At 33.5% G+C, this 25043-nt stretch overlaps 1 protein-coding gene across 1 annotated transcript in view; it reads right to left on the bottom strand.

The window, feature by feature from the left end:
* LMTK2 (lemur tyrosine kinase 2) overlaps positions 1–25043 on the bottom strand; it is a 91900-nt gene that overhangs the window by 8549 nt on the left and 58308 nt on the right. The window contains exons 7-10 of the mRNA XM_074281073.1: positions 16994–17127; positions 10311–10395; positions 8936–9057; positions 1026–1175 (exon numbers count right to left, since the gene is read on the bottom strand). Of these exons, the coding sequence (XP_074137174.1) occupies positions 1026–1175; positions 8936–9057; positions 10311–10395; positions 16994–17127 (491 nt within the window). The remainder of the gene's footprint in view (positions 1–1025; positions 1176–8935; positions 9058–10310; positions 10396–16993; positions 17128–25043) is intronic.

Here is a 25043-nt window from a genome sequence, read left to right as displayed (position 1 = left end):
TATTCTTCACTTATTCTCCTTCCAGTAAAGAATTAGCAATGATAAAATTTTTTGCCATATATTATTCTTTCTGAGTAAAGCATATAATATAGGTTGGGAGAAGAAGAAACAAGGGGAACATGGGAGAACACAAAGCCCAGGGGTAACCATCAGCTAAGTTTTTGCAGGTTTTAACTAACCAGATCAGTATTTTAAGTTGTAGTTTAAGATTATATAGTAAACAAAGGCAAGGAAAACCAATGTCCAAGTCTAACATTGGTAATGTTACAAAGTATAGATTAAAATAATCTCATGAAAAAGAATATTTTTTTGTATAAGCCCTTTATAATGTTACTGACACAAATCTATTTTTTTTAATCTCAATTTTTTATATACCAAAAATGTGTCTTAGAAGAGACTGACGTTTGAATCTAACTTCAATGCTCTGTTGCTAGCTCACTAAGTCAATTAAGCTCTTTGAGCTTCAGTTTCTAATCCATAAAGTGGGAACAATTCTTTTAATCAAATCTTTTAATTCTGTTAATCAATTAACAAATCTTTTAATCTTTAAAACAAATCTTTTAATAAACAATTATTTCACAGGGTTCTTAGGAAAATAATATCTAATTCTATAAAATGCTACTAAAATATAATTTTAACATTATTCTGAATTGCCTTTTATTTTTATCCAAAAAGATAAAAGGTAATTTAAAAAGATAATTCCCATTGTTTTTATTTCTGATTATTTCAAATTCAAGTTCCCTATTTCATCAACACTCAATACCTAGAAATTCAACAAAATTTACAATCTCAAGAAAAAAACCATATCTTGTGCTTTAAAGAAAAAAAAAGTCACTTAAAAACAGCAAGTAGAGTGTTAGCTAGCTTTTTAATGGATAGTGATGTTGAAAAACACTAAAAAAAAAAAACAACTATATATAAAACAGCGGCTTTTCACAACTGTAATTCTCCTTAAATGAACATGATGGGACCACGTTCAGACCAACTAATTATTTGAAAGCTAACAAAGTAAAACCAAAGGTTACCATCTTTCTGAATAGGGCTGCTCCAGCTGTGGTTTAGGGAGCTTTGTGTCCCTCTCTTTTATGACCTGCTGGAGAACTTCGACATCAGAAAGGTGTGCATAAGGCTGAGCACCATGGTCAAAGAGTTCCCAAAGTGTTACACCCAGTGACCTAGAAAAGGGAAAAGATGAAAGGATTATCATATTTTTCCACAATTTTTTCAACCTACGTTTCTATATGGATTAGACAAGTTATATTTGGATATTTTGTCATTTTAAACTTTTTTTTTAAGTTACACATCAAAATCCCTCCATACCAACAAAATTGCAAGGTTTCTTGATGGTTTACACTAAGTCATAAACAATGAATAAGAACTCATGACAGTCCTGGACCTAGCATCACAATAATATTACCATGAACAAGAGTGTGAGTTTAGCACATTTCCTCCTCATTGTTAATATGTGCTTTGATATATGAAGACGACACTACTGATTCATGCTTTTTTTTGAAGTGCTTTTCCAGTAGCAGGGATAGATTTGCACTGATCCATTTATACTTCCTTCCCTATTCCTCCTTGTGAACAACAGGGCACATTTATAAGATGACTGGTTGGTCATATTTAAAGGTATAGTCTGTAGTATGGAACAAAACAAAGCCAATTGAGCCCATACAAAGAAAAAACCCAAGACCTTAGGGTGGTAATTTTTTGTTTTAGGAGCCTTTTTGAGATCCATAAAACTTGTGTGCATCAGGCTGCTTCTGCTCTCAATATGCTGTTCCTCCCCCACAACATGCCTTTCCTTTTCTAGAATCTTCCATGCTGGAATGGTCTATGTTCCCTAGACAATCCATGATATCTTCCTGTGACATCAGTAAACAAATCAGATGTGCGAGCCTGATACTCTGTCACTCTCTGTAAGATCCTATTTGCCAACTCTGTTTCAGAGCTACTCTTGTCAGGCTGTCCTTTTATAGGAGTGTAGGTCTGCTGCTGTGTAAAGAAGGCCTTCACTTCCCCTACCAGTTAGGGCAGAGATGAGAGCTAGAGCTCAATGGTCATTGCCAAGGAGCAGCTTCTCTAAAGACTCTCATTGAACCCCTTCCTCCTGCTGCCATGGCCTGAGAAGCAAATACCAAGATATAGTGACTGCTAAAACTATATACACCTTTTGCTGCCTCTGGTGAAGCTCCTTCCTGGATCATCCCTTCAAGGTTCTTTTGTATGAGTTAAAATGTGCCAAATAAAGGCCTGTAGCTTTTAATATTGCTGTCCAATTTGATTTTATTAAAAAAAAAATTTTTTTTTGGAAGCCTCCTATGTCTCAAAGCAGCTGTAACAGACTAGGATACTTAGTTTCATTAACATGGTTCTGTTCCCTCTCTTCCCCTCGAACTATTTGATCCAGCAGTATCTCTACTGGGTCTGTATCCCAAAGAGATTTAAAAAAAGGGAAAAGGACTCACATGTACCAAAATGTAGCAACCCTTTTTGTAGTAGCAAGGAATTAGAAATTGAGTGGATGTCCATCTGTTGAGGAATGGATGAACAAGTTATGGTATATGAATGTAATGGAATATTATTCTATAAGAAAGGATGAGCTGGCTGATTTCAGAAAGACATACATGAACTGATGCTAAGGGAACCAAAAGAACCAAAAAGAACATTGTGCACAGCAACAAGAAGGTTAGAAAATGATCAACTGTGATGGACTTGGCTCTTTTCAACAATAAGGTGATTCAAGGCAATTCCAATAGATATGCCAGAAAGAGCCATCCTCATCCAGAGAGAACTAGGGTAACTGAATGTGGATCAAAGCATAGGATTTTCCCTTTAATTTTTTTCTCTTTTGGTTTACTTTTTCTTTCTGATGATTTTTTCCCTTTTTGATTTGATTTTTCTTGCACAGCAAGCTCCCAGTAACAATGGCTCCCAATACTTCCAGGATTAAATATAAAAATCTTCTTTTTGATGTTCAAAGTCTTTCAAAACATGTCCTTTCCCCATCAATATTTACAGGCTTCTTACACTTTACCCTCCTCCACATACCCTATGATCCAGTGATTTGGCCTCCTTGCTGTTCCCTATACATGACACTCTCCTTCCTAGTTCTTTTCTTCAAGCCTGGAATACTCTGTTTCTTCACTTCTGCCCCATGGTTTCCTTCATGCCCCAGTTAAAATCCTATCTTCCTTCTATAGGAGGCCTTTCCTTAACCCAATTAATTCTATTGCCTTCCCTCTATTATTTCTATTTATCCTGTATATAAGCTTGCTTATACACCAGCTATTATTTAACATGTTGTCTCACCAGTAGTCTGTGAGCTCCTTGAGAGGGAAGATTGATTTTTGCCTTTCTTTGTATCCCTAGCACTTAGCAAAATGCCTGGCATGTGATTTATGTTTTTTTTTTTTAAAAATAATAAATTAAATTAACATTATTTAATTAATGTTTATTGACTGGTTGACTGACTACTGTGTGTTTCACACTGTGCAACTAGATGTTTGAGGAGGAAGGATAAAAATTTTAAAAAATATGACAGTTCTTTGACTGCAAGGTCTTTGAAATCCCATTAGGCAGAACAATAAAAGGTCATACATTTATATTAAAATGAGTACATTTTAGACTTATAGGTGCTTTAGAAGGATGGTGTGGAGAGATATCTTAGAGGATACAGATCTTAGGACAGGCAGGTTTTATGTGGGTAGAGGAAAATGGTGGACATCCCAGACCAGGAATTGGGAAGAAAGTATAAAAAAAACCATGGAGGTGGAAATGGTATCTTCTAGAGACCACGAGAAGAGGTCAGACAGATCCTTGAAGGAATTTAGAAACAAATAATGGGTAAAGAAGATGGGGCCTATTTACAGAAAGCCTCTGAGTCCTAGAAGTAGGACTTGCTCTTCCACTTAATTCTCCTCCTCTTCTAAACTCTCTGCAGTTTAGCTTCTGACATCATCACTAAATTAAAACTGCTCTCTCCAAAGTGAGCTATGGTAAAAGGCAGCATAGCGTAATGGTTAGGGCACTGGACTTGGCAGTAGGAGGACCTGAATTCAAAATTTATCTTAAACATTGTTGCACATGATTCTGGTATGTCACTCTGTGAATTACTTTTCCCAGGTAGAGGCTACACAATGCCTGTAAGGTCTTTCCAATTCTCAATCTATGACCCTATGATCTCTTCAAATCTAATGACCTTTTCTCAGTCTCAGTTTGTTACCTCTAGTAGAGACAGACTCCCAGATCTATATATCCAGTCTATATCTTTCTCTTGACCTTCCATATCTGTAGCACCAACTATTAGGTATTTTAAATATAATGTCCTGTAGGTATTTCAAACTCCAACATATCCAAAACCGCTCTCTCTAATCTCTGCCCTTCCTCTTTCACAACTTCAGAGCAGCCTTTGACTTTTTACCCTAATTCCACATTTCTAATTAGTCATTAAATCTTGTCATGTCTACCTCTAAAACATTTCTCATGTTCTATGGCCTTTTTATCTATTCGCACAACTACCTCTCTAGTTCCGACTCTCCTCACCACTCACCAAGACTACTAAAATGGCCTCTTAATTGATTTCCACAATTTGTCTTTTCTCACTCCAATCAGTTTTCCTTGAAGTGATTTTTCAGGTCTGACCAAATTACCTATCTTATTCAAAATCCCAAATATTCCTTATTTCCTTGAAGATCAAATATGAACTCTTCTGTTTAGCATATAAAGCTCACTGCAACCAGGTTATCTCCTACCTTTCCTGCTTTGTTATGCATTATTCTCTCTCAACACACTAAAGTTCAGGCTGCTCCTCACCCTGACAGTCAGTAGCCTCCCGCTGAAACCTTTGCTTAGGCTGTCCTCTCTAGGGTCTCTCATCTCCATCTTTTATAATTTCCTTAGTTTCCTTCTAGAATCTACCTTCTGACCAATGCCTTCTACTCCAAGATTACCCTGTATTTATTTTGGATGTGTTTTGTAAAGAGGTGTGTGTGTGTGTGTGTGTGTGTGTGTGTGTGTGTGTGTGTGTGTGTGTGTGATCAAAAAAAATTTTCATCTTTTGAGATATTATGAAAATCAATCAAAAAAAAAATCAAAATTAAAATTCTGGCTTTTTCAAAGATTTCTTCTAGAGGTAATTTGGTAAGATCTGTTCTTTATAACTTAAGTATCTGCTTTATGGTACAACAGGCACAAAAGTGAGTAAGTACAAACATAGTGTTCTTGGAATAAGCTGGTTTGGCTGGATTTCATGCTGACCTCTACAATTTCCATGAAGAGTATTACCAATTCAGATTTTGAAGCTCATTTGAAAAATACTGCAAAGATGATGAAGAGTCCAAACAATATTTTTGTTGTTCTTGGATTTTCTATCTTTCAGTTGTCCAAGATGATGAAGGGTTGCAGGATAAGGCCTTTTCTTGATTCTTTTAGCCTCCTCATCACAGCAACTATTTTATATCAATTATGCATCTCTAAGAAATGGCAAATGAGAGTTAACTTTTATTTTCATTTAATTTTATTTACTATCCATGTCCCCCAGGTTGAGATGTAGAAAGTATATTCAGACATGGTATAATCTCCTCACCTTTATCTTACAATTTTGTGTTTACTTTGATTTTGTTCTAACCACTCCCTAATCTAACAGCATAGAGAAAACTGATTCTACAATGATCATTTCTTGTTCAGATATAATCAATTTTCCTTTTTATGAATGCTATTTGGCTTACAGGTACAGCAGTTTTGGTTATCTCTTAATGAAAAAAGTATCTATGAATATCTGTAGCAGGAAGCTTCTGGGGAGTTTACAAATCTTTTTTCTGATTTTTTTTTTTTTTTTTTTTTTTTGAGTTCAGACCTTTGTTTCTAATATAGGTTTTGCTGTTTTGTCCTGTGTCTAGTTGTTTTGAAATCAGTAAGTGTGGATATATATGGTAACTAATTTTTAGGTACATTGTCAAATTCTACATAGATTTTTTCTGTTTCTTCTTATTCTGCCAGAGGTATAGAGCACAAGCTCACTCTATTTGTTATGCTCACTCAAAGGCCCAAAAAATGAGATGAAGTTCTACAGAATTACATTTATTGTTGTCTTCTGGAACACAATAAAATCAATAATCCTCTGGAACACAATAAAATCAATAATCCTATCACCTCCCTTACTTATCATTTCAAGAAGAAAATCTGTTAGTCATTCTTCCATTTATCTTCAACTTCTTTTCTCCTTTCATTTATATTAAGAATGTCAATGATCAGTTCCTTTAGCAGTGTCTCATCTCACTGATTCCTGGTCAAAGATTTTATGTTAAGAATATTAACTGAATTAATATTTGTGGGTGACCTTAGATCTTTTTGATTCTTTTTGCTTTACATGACACACTAATATCTCCTAATTCTCATCTCTAAACAAAGGAATAACTATACCATTAATAAAAACGTTATTGCCATTAACTTCTGAGATCTGAAAGCTGAATGACATTTCAGGAAACTATTACTAAACTCTGACTTTATACAAAGTCCAAATGGACTAAATTTGTTACTGAGAAAAGTTTATAAACTCAATCTGTTTATGATGACTAATTTTTAATAGCAGCAATAATAATAACTTCTATGTAGACTTCAAGGTTTGGAAAGCACTTTACCTATATTAATTATCTCTTCTAATCTTCACCCAAGAACCTTGAAGTAGGTGCTATTAATACTAGCACTGTTTTACAGATGAAGAAACTGAGACTAAGAGGTTAAGTAACTTTCTCAGGGTGATAATGTCTAAGGAAGAATTAGATCTCAGGTCTTTCTGACACTAAGTCCAGTGTTCTTTCTACTACACCATTCTTTTTAACATATTTGACAAATACATTTTTAACAAATATATTTGAACTATTTATTATTTTACTTTTAGTTAGAAAGTATATCAATTAGAAAAAATAGCAACACATTAATTCCATTAAGTAATGAACCCTTTTCTGCTCAATACCTCTTTTTATTGACAACTGAAGCCAAAGATAGAATGCTTATCAAAATTACAGATGACATGAGAGGAAAACCTAACATACTGGATGAAAGAATCAGGATTTTGACATGAAAAACAAAAACAAAAACAAAACAAACAAACAAACAAAAACCCAACGGCAGATTGAATTGAATATCAAGGTCTAGGCCTGGGCTAAAAATATCAACTGCAATAGGACAGGATGGAAGAGGACAATATGTGAAAAAGACTGGAAGATTTTAGTGAATTACAAATTCAAATGAATCAATCAGGCTACTAATTATTGAGGTGAAGTATTAACCCCACCATAATAGGGCACATGCCTAAACTGGAGTGTTCAAATAAAAAAGTGACCAGGATGAAACAAGGGTCTGGAAAATTGCTGAAGATGCTATAGCTCTTTAGCTGGTATAAACAAGTCTAAGCAAGAGAACATGAAGTATCATCAAGTATTTGAAAAGTAATCATGAAGGGTAAGATTTGCTCTGCTTGATTCCTCCCTCTCCCCCACAAAACAAATTAGGAACAATGTGCAAAAATTGTTTGTGGAGATGTATTCTTTTCAGTTCAATATGAGGAAAAATCTCCTAATCATGAGGCATATTTATAGGCACAATAGATTGCCTTTCAAGGGTCAAGTTCTCTAGCACTAGAGATTTTCAAGGGGTGGCAAATTGCTCACTTGTCAGGGTGCAGGTTTTTCAAGTTGGATTAGACAAGATAACCTCTGCAGTCCCTTCCAACTCAAAGTAATTAAATTGACATTTATATCGCATTTACTATGTACCAGACACTGTGCTAAATCTCTTTATAATTATTAACTCATTTAATCCTTACAACAACCTTGAAAGATAGGTGCTATTATTATCCTCACTTTATAGATAAAGAAATGGGGGCAAGTCCGTGACTTAGGGTCACACAGCTAGTAAGTCTGAGGTGTCTGAGGCTGGATTTGAAGTCGGATTTTCCCACTCCTGATCCAGTGTTCCAGTCACTGAGCTGCTCCAAATCCTACAAATGCCTAGTATTTGCTGAGAAGTATTGCCATAAATTTAAGACATAGTTCCTATTCTCAAAGAGTTTATAACTGAGCGTGTATGTCCACATCAAACTTTTAGGTATCTGCTCTGTATATAACTTTGTGTGAAAGTCCAAAGGAGTCACAAAGATTAAAAAAAAAATTCAGTTTCTACTCTTGGACTTTATAATTTAATAGTGGTACTGGCAATGTACATCATTGTGAGAGGTCAGGAGGGAGAGGAGTAGAGGGACAGAAAAAAGCCTATTCCTATAGTTGTAATGCAGTTAAGTTTAGGGAATTCCCAGTGTATATACAATATACTGAGAGTGCCTGGGGCACTTAAAGGCCATTTTACTTCCAAAGTGAATTCTCTATCTATTATTATACAATGTTTTTAAATTCAAAACTGAAACAATTAAATGTTGCCAACATAAAATTAGGTGCAAAAATGAAAGTTACAATTTTAAACTCTATATCCTTGGAAAATTACTTTACCTTTCAAGATTTTTCCTTTTTAGAAATAGATATCTTTAATAACAAAGAACATTCAAAGGATTAATAGACTGATATTTTAATATATATTAAACAGAAACCACCAAGCTCAACTATATTCCATTAACTAGCATTAAATACAGCCATAAAAATCTCGCTTGCTAGCACAGAATCATTTCATATCCACCTACACATTCACCTTCTGCTGAATTCTATTATTTTGTTTTAAGAAAATATGTATTCTGAGAAAGTAAAAGTGATGAAAGAAAATTGTTATAAAATTTTCCAATCAGATGAATGATTAATCAAAAAGTTTTCTTCCCATATTCTATATGACCCAATTTTCTTCTTAAAAATGATAATGATCTTATTTATTTTATTTTTTTGCCAAATAAAGATACATAAGATAACAAGTAAAAATAGTTACATACCAGATATTACTAAACTTTGTTTGATCTGCAGTGAGTAATCTCTCTTGAAAGCTGGTTACCAATTCTGGTGCAGTCCACCGAAGGGGAATAATTTTATTATCATCTGTTTCAATATAATCCGCCTATGGTGTTAAGACACAGAATATGGGACAACAGAATTCACTTTTTAATGAACATCATAACTTATCTAAGAGATATTTAGCATGAACTAAAAATGCCTGTATAAAAAAGAGATGGGACAAAGTGATATATTTTTCTGCTTTTGAAGAACTTTCCTAGGATGAAAGATAAATAATGCTCATCTATTCTCTACGATTTCTAAAATTTGGATGGCTCTGAATGAGCTTTAATTCCTGAAAAACAATGGCACACAATATCTGGTATATGATCTCTCCTCAGTCATAGAACAAAAGACTATTTGGATATAAAAACTGGAACTTATGGATATTTTATAGTGTCAGCCATATATTATTTCATCTACGTAATTTATATGTAAATAAACAAACAAAATAGAAAACTATCATCAGGGAGGTTCTGAAAACTAAAACTGAAAAAATATTCCATCCAGAAGGGAACAAAATTAAACTAATTTTACTGGCTACATGAAGAAGTTTATGTGTACAGTATTACATAATAGATGCTAATAAGATCACAGTTTCAGAGATTTATAACTGGATCTGAGAAATCATGTCATTTTATAGACAAGGAAAATGAAGCTAACAAATGTGAAGGCAGCACTTGCTCAAAATCACACAGGGAGTTAAGTGGAAGGACCAGTATTCAAACCCAGGTCCTTGGATTCTACAAAGCATGGTTTCTTATAATAATTTCAGTAAAATGTTGCTATTATTTTAAAATAAATTTTTATATTAAAAAGCAATGTTAGATTTGTGAAAACTATTTCTCTAGAATACTGATAATTTATTCTTTGATACTTAATCAACATGTATCATTACAGGGAGATTTATATTACTTCCAATTCATTTTTTTAACCTCTGATCTTCAATTAAAAAAAAAAATCCTCTGTACAAATAAAAAAATAGGATAATAGTAATAAAACTTATTGTCCATTCACTCATTTAACATTTCTTATTATTCACGAGAAGGAAATATTACATTTCCTATGTAGAAGTACATCATATTCTGGAAGAAATACCAGATGCCGACTTAGACTTTATCTTGTCTCCCCATTTCCCCCGCCCCCTTTTAGAAGCCAAAACAACCATTAAAATAATTAGATCAGAATTCCCTCTTTTTAAAAAATTACATCAAGACCAAACCTGTATTGGACAAAGAGTGCTATTTTGTTAATATAAAGGTTATTATTCTTTGAAACTGAATTAGGGGGAAAAAAAAATCAAAAGCTCTAACTTACCTTGTATTTGCCAAGTCCTATTTCATAGTCTCCTATCTTTACATTTAAATCAGATGTGAGAAAACAATTTCGCAGGGCTAAGTCACTGGAAAAGAAAACAAAAGAACTCAACAAAAGAGAAAGGTAAAGTCAATTTTGTGACAAAAATCAAGAACCTGACTAACAATAGGTCTGACTCAATTCATTGAATTAGAGCAAACTAATTTAAAAAAATTAATCTTCGTACAAAAAGTAGCATGAGATTGTTATCTTAATGCTAGTGTCTTCTGTTTATATTTCCATTTTATCCTGTTTGTCCACAGATGTCTACATGCTGTCTGCCCCATTAGATTGTGAGCTCCCTGAGAGCAGGGCCTGTTTTTTTGTTCTTTGTATCCTTTAGGATTAGCACAGTGTCTAGCACAAAGAGGTGATTAATAATGGTTTACTAACTGAGAAAGAAAGACTTGATTAAACATTAGAGTGACTATAATGATAAACTGTATATTACCTTTTAATATTAATTTTCAAAGCACTTTATGAATTTAATAAATTTTAATATATATGTTTCATTTGGACAGCAAAATAAATTTGTTCTTTGTAACTCAGTACAGCTGATATAACTGTTATATGTTAGTCTGTCAGCAAGAATTTTTATCAAGAGCCTCCTATGTCAAGGATACAACAAAAGGCAAAAGTTGGCCTTATTCCTGTTTTTAAGGAACTCACAATCTAATGGGGGAAAACAAGAAATATACAGGATAATGTGAAGATAATCAATGGAGGGAAGACACTATCACTAAGGGACATCAGAAAAGGTAAGGTTTTTTTAAATTTTTAAAAGCTTTTTATTTACAAAACATATTCATGGATAATTTTTCAACACTGCTACTTGCACCTTGTATTTTGCTTCATTAGGAAAAAAAGTTTGAGTCTCAGTGTTATATAAATTACTTACCAGAGAGATACACCTTAATGTAAGGTTAAATTAATATTAAGAAAATTAAATTGTAACCTGCTAGAAATTCCTATGACTATTTAGTTTTTGGGATGTGTCTGGACTTGTGATTTCATTAGTAAAATAAATAAAACTCTATTAATGTACATTAGCAACTCATCAGTATTTTAGTCTTACAGACTGAGATACTGAAAGGTTAAAATGACTTATTCAGTTTTCATGAATCTGAGGATGAGCCTCTATTGATTTTGCTACAATTCTTTTTCTATTTAGAATGTTTAGTTCAGAAAAAAAGTTAACTTGTTAAGTTTCTTGTAGTTTTAGCTCTTAGCTGGCATAAGTTTAAGAAACTACAGAACCTAATTAACAGACATTTCTAGATGTTGATGACTTTAAAAATGGGGAAAACCAATACAATACAACAACGAAAGATACATTTATCATTTCAGATCAGGTTATGGAGGTCCAGAAACTGAACACTGTGAGGTAGTATCATTTCTGCTGTTTAAATCTACCACCTCCAGCAAAATAAGGGATGCTGAAGTTTTACCATGTATTGATATCACTCTTGATGTTAGATGAAGAAAATAAATAGCTATAATGTTAGAAATAAACAACTACAATAACAAATCTGTGTATATACATACATACAAAACATAAATGTGAAAGTTATCTAGGTTTAAAAAAAAAAAAAGTTGGACCAAGTCTTTGCCTTCATTATATTTTTTCCCTAAAACACAAGAGAGAGTAGAGTGGTGGATGAGCCATTGAGAGTTAGGAGGTACTGTTCTTGTTCTTCCCTGAACCAAGAGAAAACTCTAACTGTAGCAGGATGGCTTTCTAAGTTTGTTTTTTCAGTTAACTTTGTTGTTGTTGTTTTTTTTTAATATTAAAAGTTCATAATGATCATGTTACAATTTATGAGCTTTTAAGACAAATGATCTTTATTTGTTTTCCTATATTAGAATAAAACGTACCATTCAGAGCAAACAAATACCAGAAGTCATGCAATGAAATCCTACTATCTATGGCCATATCAAGTTTTATGCCATTATTCATCCTTCATTCATGTTTAGTACTTAGTAAATACTTATTTTATGTGCTATTATAACTCTACAAGCAATGTTTGGGAGATGACAAATGGTCAACTATGGCTGTACATGAGCGGGGATATTATGAGATGGAAGCTGAGAAGTAGGTAGTCACTAAAATCATGGAAATCCTTGTAAGGAAGGATACAGAGAAAGGACTTCATTTAGATGGAAATTTGTTTTTCAAAGTATGTTAAGGGACAGATCAATTCTCCAAGAGTCTCCACAGCTGTGAATCATAACATCTGAAGGAGTTGCAGGGCAGCCTTTGCTGACACAGGGGTTGCAGACTGGGAATGAGATAAATTGGAAGCAGAGGGAAGAGGAGAGAGATCGGACAATGCAACGCCCTCTGAGAAATCAGAGAACAGCAACTGTCTCTCAGTTTCCTAGTATCATTCTCTCACAAGAGGATCTCCTCTTTGTGATTCATTTTGCAGGTCTGGGTTGGATCTCCAGCAGCCACTGTCAGGTGGTTCCTATGTATTCCAATAGCTGTCCCTTGTAGTCCAACAAAAGTAAAGTTAATTTAAGTTTTTCAGCAATGTAGTTATGGGACCAATTCTGTATGTTATGGAGTAATTTGTGAGCAGTATATAATTTGGATTTCCATTTGTTTGTCTTAATTTTCTTCTACCTTCTATAAAGTTTTCTGAATTCCAATTCTTCCTCCATTACAGTGCCAGAATGATCTTTCTTATTTATAGATTCAGTCATGTCACTTTTCTATTCAAAAACCTTCAGAGGATTTCTTGATGTCTTGTAGGTAAAGTTCACTCTCGTTTGGCATTCAAGACCTTACCCTGTTTCTAGGGTATCTTATTTCCTCCTTTTCATCTATTGAATTCCTTTCTATACTTGGTTTTCCTTGATCAATATAATAACTCCCCTATAATGAACTTAAAAAGAGTATTGTGGAATAATGGAAAGAGAGCTGTGGAAGTCAGAGAAATAGGATTTAGCCACTAGGATTGATGATTCCATTGGTGATGGGGGGGGGGGTGTGTAAACCCAGCTGCAGAATGTTGAGGAATGAGTAAGTAGTATGAGAGCGTAGGTGGTGAATACAGCCTAAAAATTCAAGAAAAGGGAGAAAGAATAGAGCTTTTGATGGGAAGAGAACTAATGGATTCACGATTCTCAGTAAAGAAGGAAGTGAACAAAGTTATCTGCTAGGTGTATGAGAATGAGCCTGAGCAATGAATTGATGCAAAAGTCTTTTGTTTCCAGAGAATATATTTCAAATCTTAAATCGGAGAGCTAGTATAGACTACCAATTCCAAGCGATTTCTAGGCAAACAAGTACATACATATATTTTCTGTCTCAAAATATGACACAATCTATTATGCCCAGAAAGAAACAGAGATATGGAAGGAAATGTATTAAGCCAAGAGAACAGCCAAAGTACTTCACCTGCTTGAGACAAATTCACAGAATCTATCAAGGCATTAAGAGATCCTTTCAATTAAACAACCCAAGGCTTGGAGGTTGACTGGGAAAGGGGCTCTGAACAAAATTAGATATCTAGACTTAACCTTAACTAAGACAGAACATCTAAGGTCACAGTAGACTTGTTGGATTTATCTGACATTAGGGTAACGCTCCTAAAAAATCTTGAGAATTAGAATTCACCAAACTTATAAGAATAAAAGTTCGAGGCAAATACCCTTATTTCTCACATTCTTTGCTAGGTCTGGTTGAAGCAGTGTGATATAGTGTTAAAAGAGCAAGACTTGAAGTCAAAAAGTAACATGGGTTTGAATTCTACGTCTGCTGCTTCTCAGCAGAGTGATCCTGGGTCATTAAGTCATGTAACCTCTTTAGGGTTATAAGGGATAGTAATACAAAGGCACATGAATGTTGTGAGGATCAAATGAAATCATATATGCAAAGCACTTTGTCAATCTTTTCAGTGCTATGCAAATGTTAGTTGCTATTATAATTTTGAAAACTCAAACCTAAATAAGTTAGGACCAAAATATATCAAGCAATATAATACAATATATACTTGTTCTATATATGTACACTTTAAAATTAGCAAATATGTTTAACTTTTAATAAAGAAAATAAGTTATCTTTCTGTAGTGCAGTTCCCTTAAAAATCAAATTTTCCTTAGTATCTATGTTCAATCTAAGAAAAAGAAATATGTATTTTTGCACATTTGATATGTTTGTGCTGCCACATATTCTTAAAGCAAGATGGCCCCCAACTTCACTGATGCTATGAAGAAGTTACTTCTTCATTCAATGGGTAGCCCTTAAAACACTGGATTTCAATCCTGAAAGTAAAATGGTATAAAAACTACTACAGACTTTCTGATTTAAAATTAACAACTACACAAATTATTTAGACCAAAGCTTTGTGATTATTCATGAGAGAAAATTAAAGCATCAAGAAAAAAACGTAGAAAGTCAAAAAGAATGCAAAATTACATGTGTAATGAAGAAAACTCTCCTGAATGAAGGATATGCACTAGTAATATGAATGAACTCCTTTGCTTTTCTAGTTAAAATATCTCTAATTACACACCAGGAAAACAGTCCTTAATATAAAGTGTGCAGTTATACTAAGAATAACACTTGATGCCTTACAATTTATGACAGCTAAATAACTTAGTAACCACAATATTCTCAGTTGAAACATTTTGGTAATATACTATTAACAAGATTAAACAAAACCTTAAAAAATTAATTCTTCCAGGAAAAACAATCTAAATATTTAACAAGCTATATATTTATCAGCTCTAACTATAGAACATATATAAGTGGGTAATGTGCAGATAAAAATATAATGTATTTATTACAGCATAATCTCAAATATCTTCTCAAAATGACCTGATGGCATTTCAGTAATGCATTGTTTGAGAAAATTTGAATTTAGGGAATGTTAAGTCCAGACTCTTGGTCAGTGAAGGCTAGGAAAGGTATGGTATATTAAGATAGCAACAGCTCTGAGAACTAACGAGATTGCTGTCCTTTGTAATTAAAGAAGACCAAGATGACATCACTATGCTGGGATTAACGCACAGTGTGTCTATTGACTGGCTGACCAGGCCAATTTAAGCTTAGAAGGTTCTATCACACGTTGGGCACAAATAGTTTGTATGAATATTTGGAGTGGAGATGTCTCTAAATTTACACATGTGTTCCTTTTATGCTACTTACAATGTAAATGGTAAACTCTAAATTGCACAGATTGTGACAGTTATAGGAATAGGGAGCCTACTGAATTGGTTAAATCAAGAGGCATTTATTAAGCACCCACTATGTAACAACTGCTGTTGTAAGCAATGAGAATACAAAGAAAAGCAAAAAACAATCCATCTATTTAAAGAATTTACAGTCTAATGGGGAGGGAAATGACACACACAACTATATACAAAGAAAGAAGAGAAGGGAGCATATGAGATGTTTTAAAGTTTAATCTATAGGACCTGGAAACCAATTGGGAAGTGAAGATGGGGAAGAGGTAAGGATAACACTTAAGTTCCAAGTCTGAGTAACTGGGCAAATAGTGATATCCTTGATGATAATACAGAAGTTAGGAAGAAAAGAAACTTTTGGGAGAAAGCTAATAGAGTTCAGTTTTAGGCATAATGAATTTAAGATGTCTATGAGATAACCAATTTGAGATGTACAATAAGCAACTGGAAATATAGGCCTGAAGGTTAGTAGAAAAGTTAGGATTAGATAAATGGATCTCAGAATTTTTGTTTAAAAATTATAACTGAATCCAAGGGTACTGATGAAGTCACCAAATGAAAAAAGTACAGAGGGAAAAGCTATGCATTGGTAGAATACCTATGGTTAGAAGGTATGACACATTACTCATGATTAGAGGTATTAGAAGGTCCAAGAAAAGAGAAGCAATTGGTATTGGTAAGCACTGCTAATTGATAAGGAGTTGGGGCTGGAGATGAGAAAGAGGCAATGATGTGACTGCATCACATTTATGAAGTTATATAGCACTTTTGGTGATTCTAAAATATGCACTGCTACAAAAGCCTATCCCTTCAATAAAACCATGCACCCAGTGATGCTATCTGGCTGTATATTGTAAAATAATTACATCCTCAGAAGAATTCAAAACGTTAATAATTCAAAGATCAATGAAATGATGTATAATTGTTATCAACAGAAACTTGTATGCCATAAATGGTATATAAAATGCATTAATGAAGTTATATAGGTTCTGAAACTTTATTGGACAAAATTAGACAAATTGAGGTTAGACAAAATGAGAAAAAATAGAGAGCTTGAATTAATATCTTGTATGTGCCAATGTATTAAAGAATAAGAATGTCTTTAGCACATTAGATTGGTCTTCTATGGAAGATTTATTGGAAAACTTAAGACCTGAATTTTACAGAATGAGAAGATGTACTTTATCAACACAGAAAATAACCAAGTGATGAAATGATGTCTGTCAAAGAATTTTAAAATGACAAACATTTGTTCTGGAACTTCTCAGTATAACAAATATTAGCAAGGAGAACAGCCTACAATGAAAAGTGCAGTTTCATCTCAAATCATATTTGTGAATTTAAAAATTCTTCTGTTTGCTATCTCTATTCACTGTGTTTCAGTAAGATAACTTTTGTAGAAAATTAAGTATTTGCCAGAATGCAACAGTCCTCAAATTAGAAGATCTTACCTATGCACAAAATGATGTTTGTGCATTATGGCAAGTCCAGCAGCAATCTCACAGGCCATTCTCTGTAGCAGCATTATTTGTGAATCTCCTTTAATATGTTCCTGCTCACTGCACAAATATGCTTTTAGGTCACCCTGGAAAAAATAATTGTTAACATATATTACAATTTTTGAATGCCAAATATGTCCAAGAGATATTTAAAATGAAAGCAGCAACACATTACTTGATTTACATCAATGAATAAATTTATTAGTAGTTATAAAGGAACTTAGTAGATTCTGAATATATTGTTATTGTTTTCTACCTCATTCTTTCTCCTACTGGTTCAATAAATAAGTCTATGTTATGATTTACAAGGATCCCCAATGTAATAGAATGGCTAGAACAGTGAATTGAAATCAAAAGACGTGGGTTTGAATAACTGTTCTTATTTTCTGTGTGACCTCAAGCAAGTTATCTCATTGCCTCTCTAAGCTCCCTTTTTCTCATGTGTAAAATGAAGGTAGTTCAGTTGGATCATCTATAAAAATCTTTCCCAGATGTTGATTCTATGATCTTATGAATTCACTCCTTCTGGCTATTACTGTTATTACAGACCTTCCAGTTTTTTAATGATTTGATTCTCTGAGAATGCTTAGCTATGATCTTGAGAACACTTTTGAGGGAAATGCTATGATACCATTTCTTTTCCTGTGAATCTATATGATTATAATCTATTACCTTGAAAATATATATCCCATCATTCAAAGAAAATTATTTTATGCCTGTACTCTGCGTTCCCAAGATTCCATTGCCAGGCAGAGGAAAAGGTCCTAGACACACACCAGCTGTATGATTCTAGGTGTCTTTATCTATAAAAGGAGATTAGTTAATAGCATTTTTCTCAAAAGGATAGAGAATCAACTGAATTTACATAAGTTAACAGTTTGCACACCTTAAAGTATTATATAAATACTGTTGTTGTTGTTATTTTACCACAAAATATATATAGTGGTATTTTTGTAGTAATAAAGTAGATGCACATACACTGAGGGATGGCTAAACAAGTCAGGAGAAATAAATATGATGGAACATTACTGTGCTGTAAGAAGTAGTGACTAGAATGAATACAGAGAAGCATGAAAAGACATGATACAAACTTAGGTGAGTAAGGAAACAATAGTATAAATGGGGAAAACAGAAGCACCAATATCATTGAAAATGAACTTTATGAAATTATAATGACCAAGCTTAACTCCAAAGAAATGATACAAGAAGATACTTTCTTCTCTTCTTAACAGAGATGGTGGGAACTTTAAATAAGGAATACTACTAGTAGTGTCAGACTTTTTTGATGTTGGTTAATTTTTCTGAACTGTTCATTTTTCCATCTCTTTTTCTCTTTGTTATAAGGAAAGGCAAAGGAGGAAAAGATAAGACTAGGAAGGTATCAATAATAAATTATAAACCAAAATTTAATATGTATGTTCCCATTTTCAGTTTTCTCTTCTGTAAAATGAGGCATGGACTAAGTGCAGTTTTCAGTATTCACCCTTGCAAAATCTTGCGTTTCAAATTTTTCTTTCCCTTTCCTCCCAACCCCTCTCCCACAGACAGCAAGTAATTCAATATATGTTAAACCTGTGCAATTCTTCTATACATATTTCCACAATTATCATGCTGCACAAGAAAAATCAGATCAAAAAGGGAAAAAATGAAAAAGAAAAGAAAATATAAGCAAACAAGAGCAAAAAAAGAAGAAAAAAACTATGTTGTGATCCACACTAAGTCCCCACAGTCCTCTCCTGGGTACAAATGGCTCTCTCCATCACAAGACCACTGGAACTGGTAAGGTAAAGTTTTGATAAACTTGCAAAACTATGCTAAGAAGTTAGTAGTAATCCTTAATAGTAAGAATAATGACTAATAAACTACAGACAGGCTTCTCTTTTAATAGTTCTATAGTTTTTCTCCACAATATTCTTTCAAGTTAAAACATTCAACATTGAGTAGAATACAGGGCTGATTCTTTATATGCCAGTTATTAGTATACTACCAATACTTAAATCTATAATAATAAATCTGGTTGATTGTTCATAATTATTTCATAACCAATGGAATCTAAAAGGAAACAATTCTATGTTTAAAAGGACTGAAATGATAAAGTCAGTACAAAGTCTTTGGTTTCAGTAGACTTCACATTATAGTGATTGGTTCATATTGGTTTGTTCAATTATCGAACGCCACACCTTTATTCAAATTTTTCATTCCTTCTAAAATATATTCAAGGTCGTCCATTGTCCAATTACAAATTTTCATTATCATTTAAATGAAACTCCCTCCTTTAATAATTATGCCCCACAAGTATATTGTTTCAGTTTTAAAAAGAGTAGGGGGGGTTGGAAAGATTTTGGATGGCATATTTTATTTTGAAACAATTTTTATACTGACCAAATAAAATGGGTATTTAATGATCTATCTTCTATTTGAAAATCAATATCCTAAAGCCATTAAACCTGCCATCTTCTATATCTGACTGTAGAGGGCAGCAAGCAACTATGTTAATATGTCAGGGGCAGCAATGTAACTGAAGATTTCTTTTAAGCTAACTTTTATGACTTGTTTGAAATATATTCAAACACCTCCCTGATCCAGCTGTGTGCCTTTTCACTGGCTGTCCCTTATGCCCAGAATGTTCTTCATGCTCATCTTCATGTTTTGGTTTCCCTGGCTCCCCTCAAGATTCAACTCAAATGCTACTTTCTGCAAAGGCCTTTCCTAACTATCCCTAACCATCTACTCTGATTATAATCTTGATTGTAACTCTTTAAATACTGTCTCTCCATGAAGGACTATATCATCTAGTACTTCCTAGTTCTAACATCTGTTACTCGTATGTCCTCAGGGAAATCACTTAATCTCTCTAGAGTTCAATTTCCTTATCTTAAAAGGAAGTCTTTACCAGCTCAAAATCCTGTAATCCTATGAAGAAAAATTTTTAAAAAGTGAGATAACTTTGAGCTGGAAGGATGATGGGTTTGCAAAATAAATAAACTTGAGAGTCATGGTTTGGTGAAAAGGGCTACTTAGAACCTTTACAATCCAGTTCCAATTATTTCCAAAACTTAACTCATTACTACAGCCAAACTGGACTTCTTCTTCTTTATACATGACATTCCACATCTTGATAATATTGTATACATACAACTGTTCCATTTACCTAGAATGTACTCTCATCTTACTCCCCTAGAATGCAATGCCATCTTATTCCCCCCTTTTAGAAATGCTATTTTCCTTCCATACTCAGCACAAATATCACCTATAGAAATTCCTGATCTCCCTAGCTATCCTCCCTACCTTCAAACCAAATTAACTTTCTATTCATTTTATGTATATCTATGTGTATAAATTATTTTCCCTGGAAGAATGGGAGTTCCCTGAAAGCAAAGACAATTCCATTTTGTCTTTTCTTCCTAGCACAGGGTCTCACAACTGTGAAAAAATAAATATTTGTTGATTAATTATATTTCAGCTAAAGAGTGCTCATTACACACAACAATGGGAAGTAAGTAAAAATGAAAGCAAAATTCCATAGCAGGGTTTGTATATATTCAAAAAACAAGATTAAATGAATCTACATATACATACAAAATTCAAGAAACCAGAAGACATTGGTTTTATTCCTGGATCCACAATTAACAGTGTGAAGGTAAGACACAATCTTCACCTGTGAATCAGAAGCAGTATTTGCACTATCCATTTCACAAAGATGTTGTGAAGATAAAGTGAAATTTTGCATTTGCTTTTTCACTCTGGAATTCTATGTGCTATATAATATTATTACTGTGGTTATCTAATACATTATTTAATAGTGATGAAAAAAGGAAGAAGGAATTCAGTGCTCTGGGGATTTTGAGAGTTTATAATCATAATTTTGAAAGTTTTATATGCACAGATTTATATACATATTTATGATAGTTGTCAAAGAAGTAAACACATTGCTTAGATATGTAAAAAGCTGCTTAAATTATTGTGTGGGGAGGCAAAGAAAGGAGGGTGGAAAGACAACCCAACATTCTGAAAAACAAGGTTGCCAATGCAGAGTATGTGTTGGAATAGTCTAAAGAGTAGGACTGGGGAAATCTTGTTTTTATCAAGTGAGTTAAATTAAATAGTTCATGGACCACAGGTTAAGAACCCTGGAAGAGAAATTCCCCCATATTACAGAAATCCTAAGTGTGATTCAAATAAAAGCCAAGAAGCAGATCAGCATAGCTTAGAGCTTACCCCAGAAAAAATAAAAAACAAAACCAAAAAACTTTAACTCTGGTTTGGACCCAAATTATGTTCATCAAATCATTTTTCTTTGGAACACATATCCTCAAGACTGATATTACAACATTTAAAACTGTATCAAGAAATGTAAATGAAAATATCAATCAACAGGCATTTATTGTCTATTGAATACATTACAGCATGATGCTGGGGCAGTGAGTTTCTAATAACAAAAGTTAAAATGTCTGCCATTGAGGAGCTTACATCTAGCACTTGTACATACCTACCATATTAGCAGTTTTTAAATCAAAGATGATGCTAGAATTGATTTAAAGGAAGCTAAAAATTCAAAGATGCAGAGGTGAGGAAAGTGCACAGGAACAGCCAGTGAAAAAGAATGGAACCGAGAGATGGAATGGCTTGTGTGAAAAATGATAAGATGGCCAATTTGACTGGATTATGATATCCATAAAGAAGAACAAAGTAGAAAAAGTCAGATGGAGCTATATTGTAAAAAGATTTTGAAGGTCAAATAAGAATTTATATATAAACAAGACAATACAGAACCAATGAATTTACTAAGTAGGGTAGTGACATAAGACCTGTACTTTGGGAAAATCACTCTGCCAGACATGTGAAAGACAAATAGGAGAAAGGAGAGGATGGATTCAGGAAGAACAATTAGGAAACTACTGAAATAATCCAGGCAACAGGAATAGATAATAAGAGTTTGAACTGGGCCTATAAGTGGAGAGAAGAGAATAGGTATGAAAGAACAAGAAAGAATTAACAACTGATTGGTTATGTAGGGATGAGGGAGAAGTCAGTTGAGAATGACACTAAAACTGTTATCAGACCCTACCTAATTTAGCTAGTATTTACTCCTATGGTTTTAAATTCATTGCTACTTCAATTCTAAAAATGACAACAATTTTCACATTTTCTTTTCAAATAAAAGAAGCATAAACAATTATAAAAATCTGAATATTCTGGCTACTAAATTTTTCAGTAAATAAGCTTATTTTTTTCTGGCTTTGAAAGATAATAAATGAAATGTTTTGTTACCCTTAAACTTAGCATAAACTGAAGAATCATGGAATATGAGGGCTGAAAAATCTCAGAAAGCATCTAGACCAGGGGTTCTCAAACTACGGCCCGCAGGCCAGATGTGGCCCGCTGGGTTATGGCAAATGGGCTGAGGGGTGGAGACAGAGTATGAGGTTTTGTTTTACTGTAGTCCGGTCCTCCAACAGTCTGAGGGACAGTGAAGTGGCCCCTTATTTAAAAAGTTTGAGGACAACTGATCTAGACAAAGCTGAACATATGATCAGCAACTTGTCACTTTGCATTTGAACACCTCTGGTAACCAAGAAACTCATAACCAACAAAATTCCACTTTCAGTCAGCTCTAATTGTTAGGAAGTTTTTCCTTACTATGAATCTGCCTCTTTGTAACTTCTATTTATTGATCTTATTTCTGACCTAGAGGATAAGGCAGAATAAATCTAATTCCTCTTCCACACATACATGTTGTTCCAAAAGAATGTAAGTTCCTTGAGTTCGGGGATTTTTTTTTCAGTTTTATCTTTTAGTCTTTATCTTCAGTGCTTAGTGTAGTAACTATTTGTTGAGATTCCAAATGACACTTTCAAATTTCTGAAAACATAAGTCTAAATTATCTCTTTTCTTGACTAACCATGCTCAATTCTCTAAAACAAGCTTCCTGTACAGCATGAATTCAAGGTTCTTTACCATCCTGGTTGCCTCCCACCTCAACCCCCTTTTAAACCTGCAGCTTTCTTTATGTTTTTCTCTAAACAGTGGCATCCAGAACTAAACACAATATGCTAAAAAAAATGTGACCAGAGCAGAATAAAGTAGGACTATTTTCTACTTAAGCTGAATGCAAACTCAGAAGGCATAAGCATTTTGATTGCTATTTGACTCATACTGAATTTGCAGACTATCAAAATTCTTATATAATTTTTCAGATAATTTTTTTATCTAGTCATGCTTCTTCCATCTTACATTTCTGAAATTGATTTTCTTAAAACCAATTCTAAGATTTTACTAATCCTTATTAAATTTCAATATTCAACCAAGAAAAGAGAGACAACTTTTCCACACATAAACAGCTATACACAAAATTTTTCTTTATTTTATATTGTCATTCAGGAAGCCTAATTACTGGAATCTATGTGGAGTCAAGAAGGAAACTGAATTAGTGACTTCTCAGGATCATATAACTCGTAGTTTTCTGAGGGAAAATTTGAACTCAAGTTTTCTTTTTTTTTTTTTTTCCCCTGAGGCCTGGGCAAGTGACTTGCCCAGCGTCACACAGCTAGGAAGTGTTAAGTGTCTGAGATCATATTTGAACTTCGGGTCCTCCTGAATTCAAGGCTGGTGCTCTATCCACTGCATCACCTAGCTGCCCTGAACTCAAGTTTTCTTGAATACAGGTCAAACATTTTTATCCATTTGTATTATCTATCTACCTCACTATTAATCATTTTCATCACATAGTAGCTCTGCTTTTGTAGATTCCAAGAATTAGGGCTCCTGATTATAGTACTAGAGTTGACATTTTTTAAAGAATCAAATAAATATCATATTTTTAATTCAAACAAGTAGCTTATTTTTTCATCACTGGGATTTTTTAAATTGCCAATTTAAAATGGAGAACATTGTTATCTGTAGCTGTTTGTGTGTGAAAAAGTTCTCTTTTTCTTGGTTGAATATTCAACTTCAGAAATGCAAGACAAGAAACATGACTAGATTTAAAAAAAATTATCTGCAAATTCAATACGAGTCAACAATGACAGCCAAAATGCTTATGGCTCTCAATTTGCACATATAATGTATAAGAGTAAGATCTCATTCCTGATACATGGTAAAAGAACATGAATAGGCAGCAAAGATAGAAATCCCAAACTATCAACAATATGAAAAAGTGCTCCAAATCACTAAAAATTAGAGAAATACAAACTAAAGGAATTTTGAGCTCTACCTAATACTCAGATTAGCAAAGATTATAAATGAGGAAATAAAAGTTGGAAGGGCTATGGAAAGAAGCACGCGAATGCATGGTCAGTGGAGCTGTGAATTGATCCAGTCATTTTACAAAGCAATTTAGAACCTTGCTATAAAAGTTACTAAACAGTGCATACCCTTGGACTCAGCAATACTTCCACAGGATTATGCTTCAAAGAGATCAAATAATGATGAAAAGCACCTATACGTACAAATATATTTTAAGCAGCTCTTTTTATAGTAGTCCCAAACTAGAAACTAATAAAATGTTACTGTATGTGAATGAATGGATATGAACTGAGGTTGTATAAAGTGAGCAGAGGCAGAATAATTTATACCATGACAATCAATATTGTAAAAAAAAAAAAAAAAAGACAACTTTGAGAGACTTTAGAACTCTGATCAATCAATACAAAGATAAACTATGAAGTTGGAGACCAAAGATGAAATAGGCTACCCAACTCTTGCCAGTGGTGATGAGACTCATTTCTGGATGTGGCTAATATGAGCATTTGCTTCACTGGACTATGCATGAGTTATGAAAGTTTTTTTTTTGTTGTTGTTGTTGTTCAACAAGGGCAAGGAGGATAGCAAGAGGAAGAATAATTTTTTTAAAAAAATGTAAGCATGTTTTGTAAGCAAAATGGTCACTAATTAATTTTTCTTAATAAAACCAAGAACTATGACTGAATTAACTTTGTGATGTTTAAAAGGAAGAGCAACACTGCTGTTTAAAAAATTTAGCCAAACTGCTTGGAACTCTACT

The sequence above is a fragment of the Sminthopsis crassicaudata genome, chromosome 1, assembly GCF_048593235.1.
Source record: "Sminthopsis crassicaudata isolate SCR6 chromosome 1, ASM4859323v1, whole genome shotgun sequence".
NCBI classification, from domain to species: Eukaryota; Metazoa; Chordata; class Mammalia; order Dasyuromorphia; family Dasyuridae; genus Sminthopsis; species Sminthopsis crassicaudata.
Note: the sequence above shows the minus strand (reverse complement) of the source record. Positions and strands in the feature narration are given on the sequence as shown.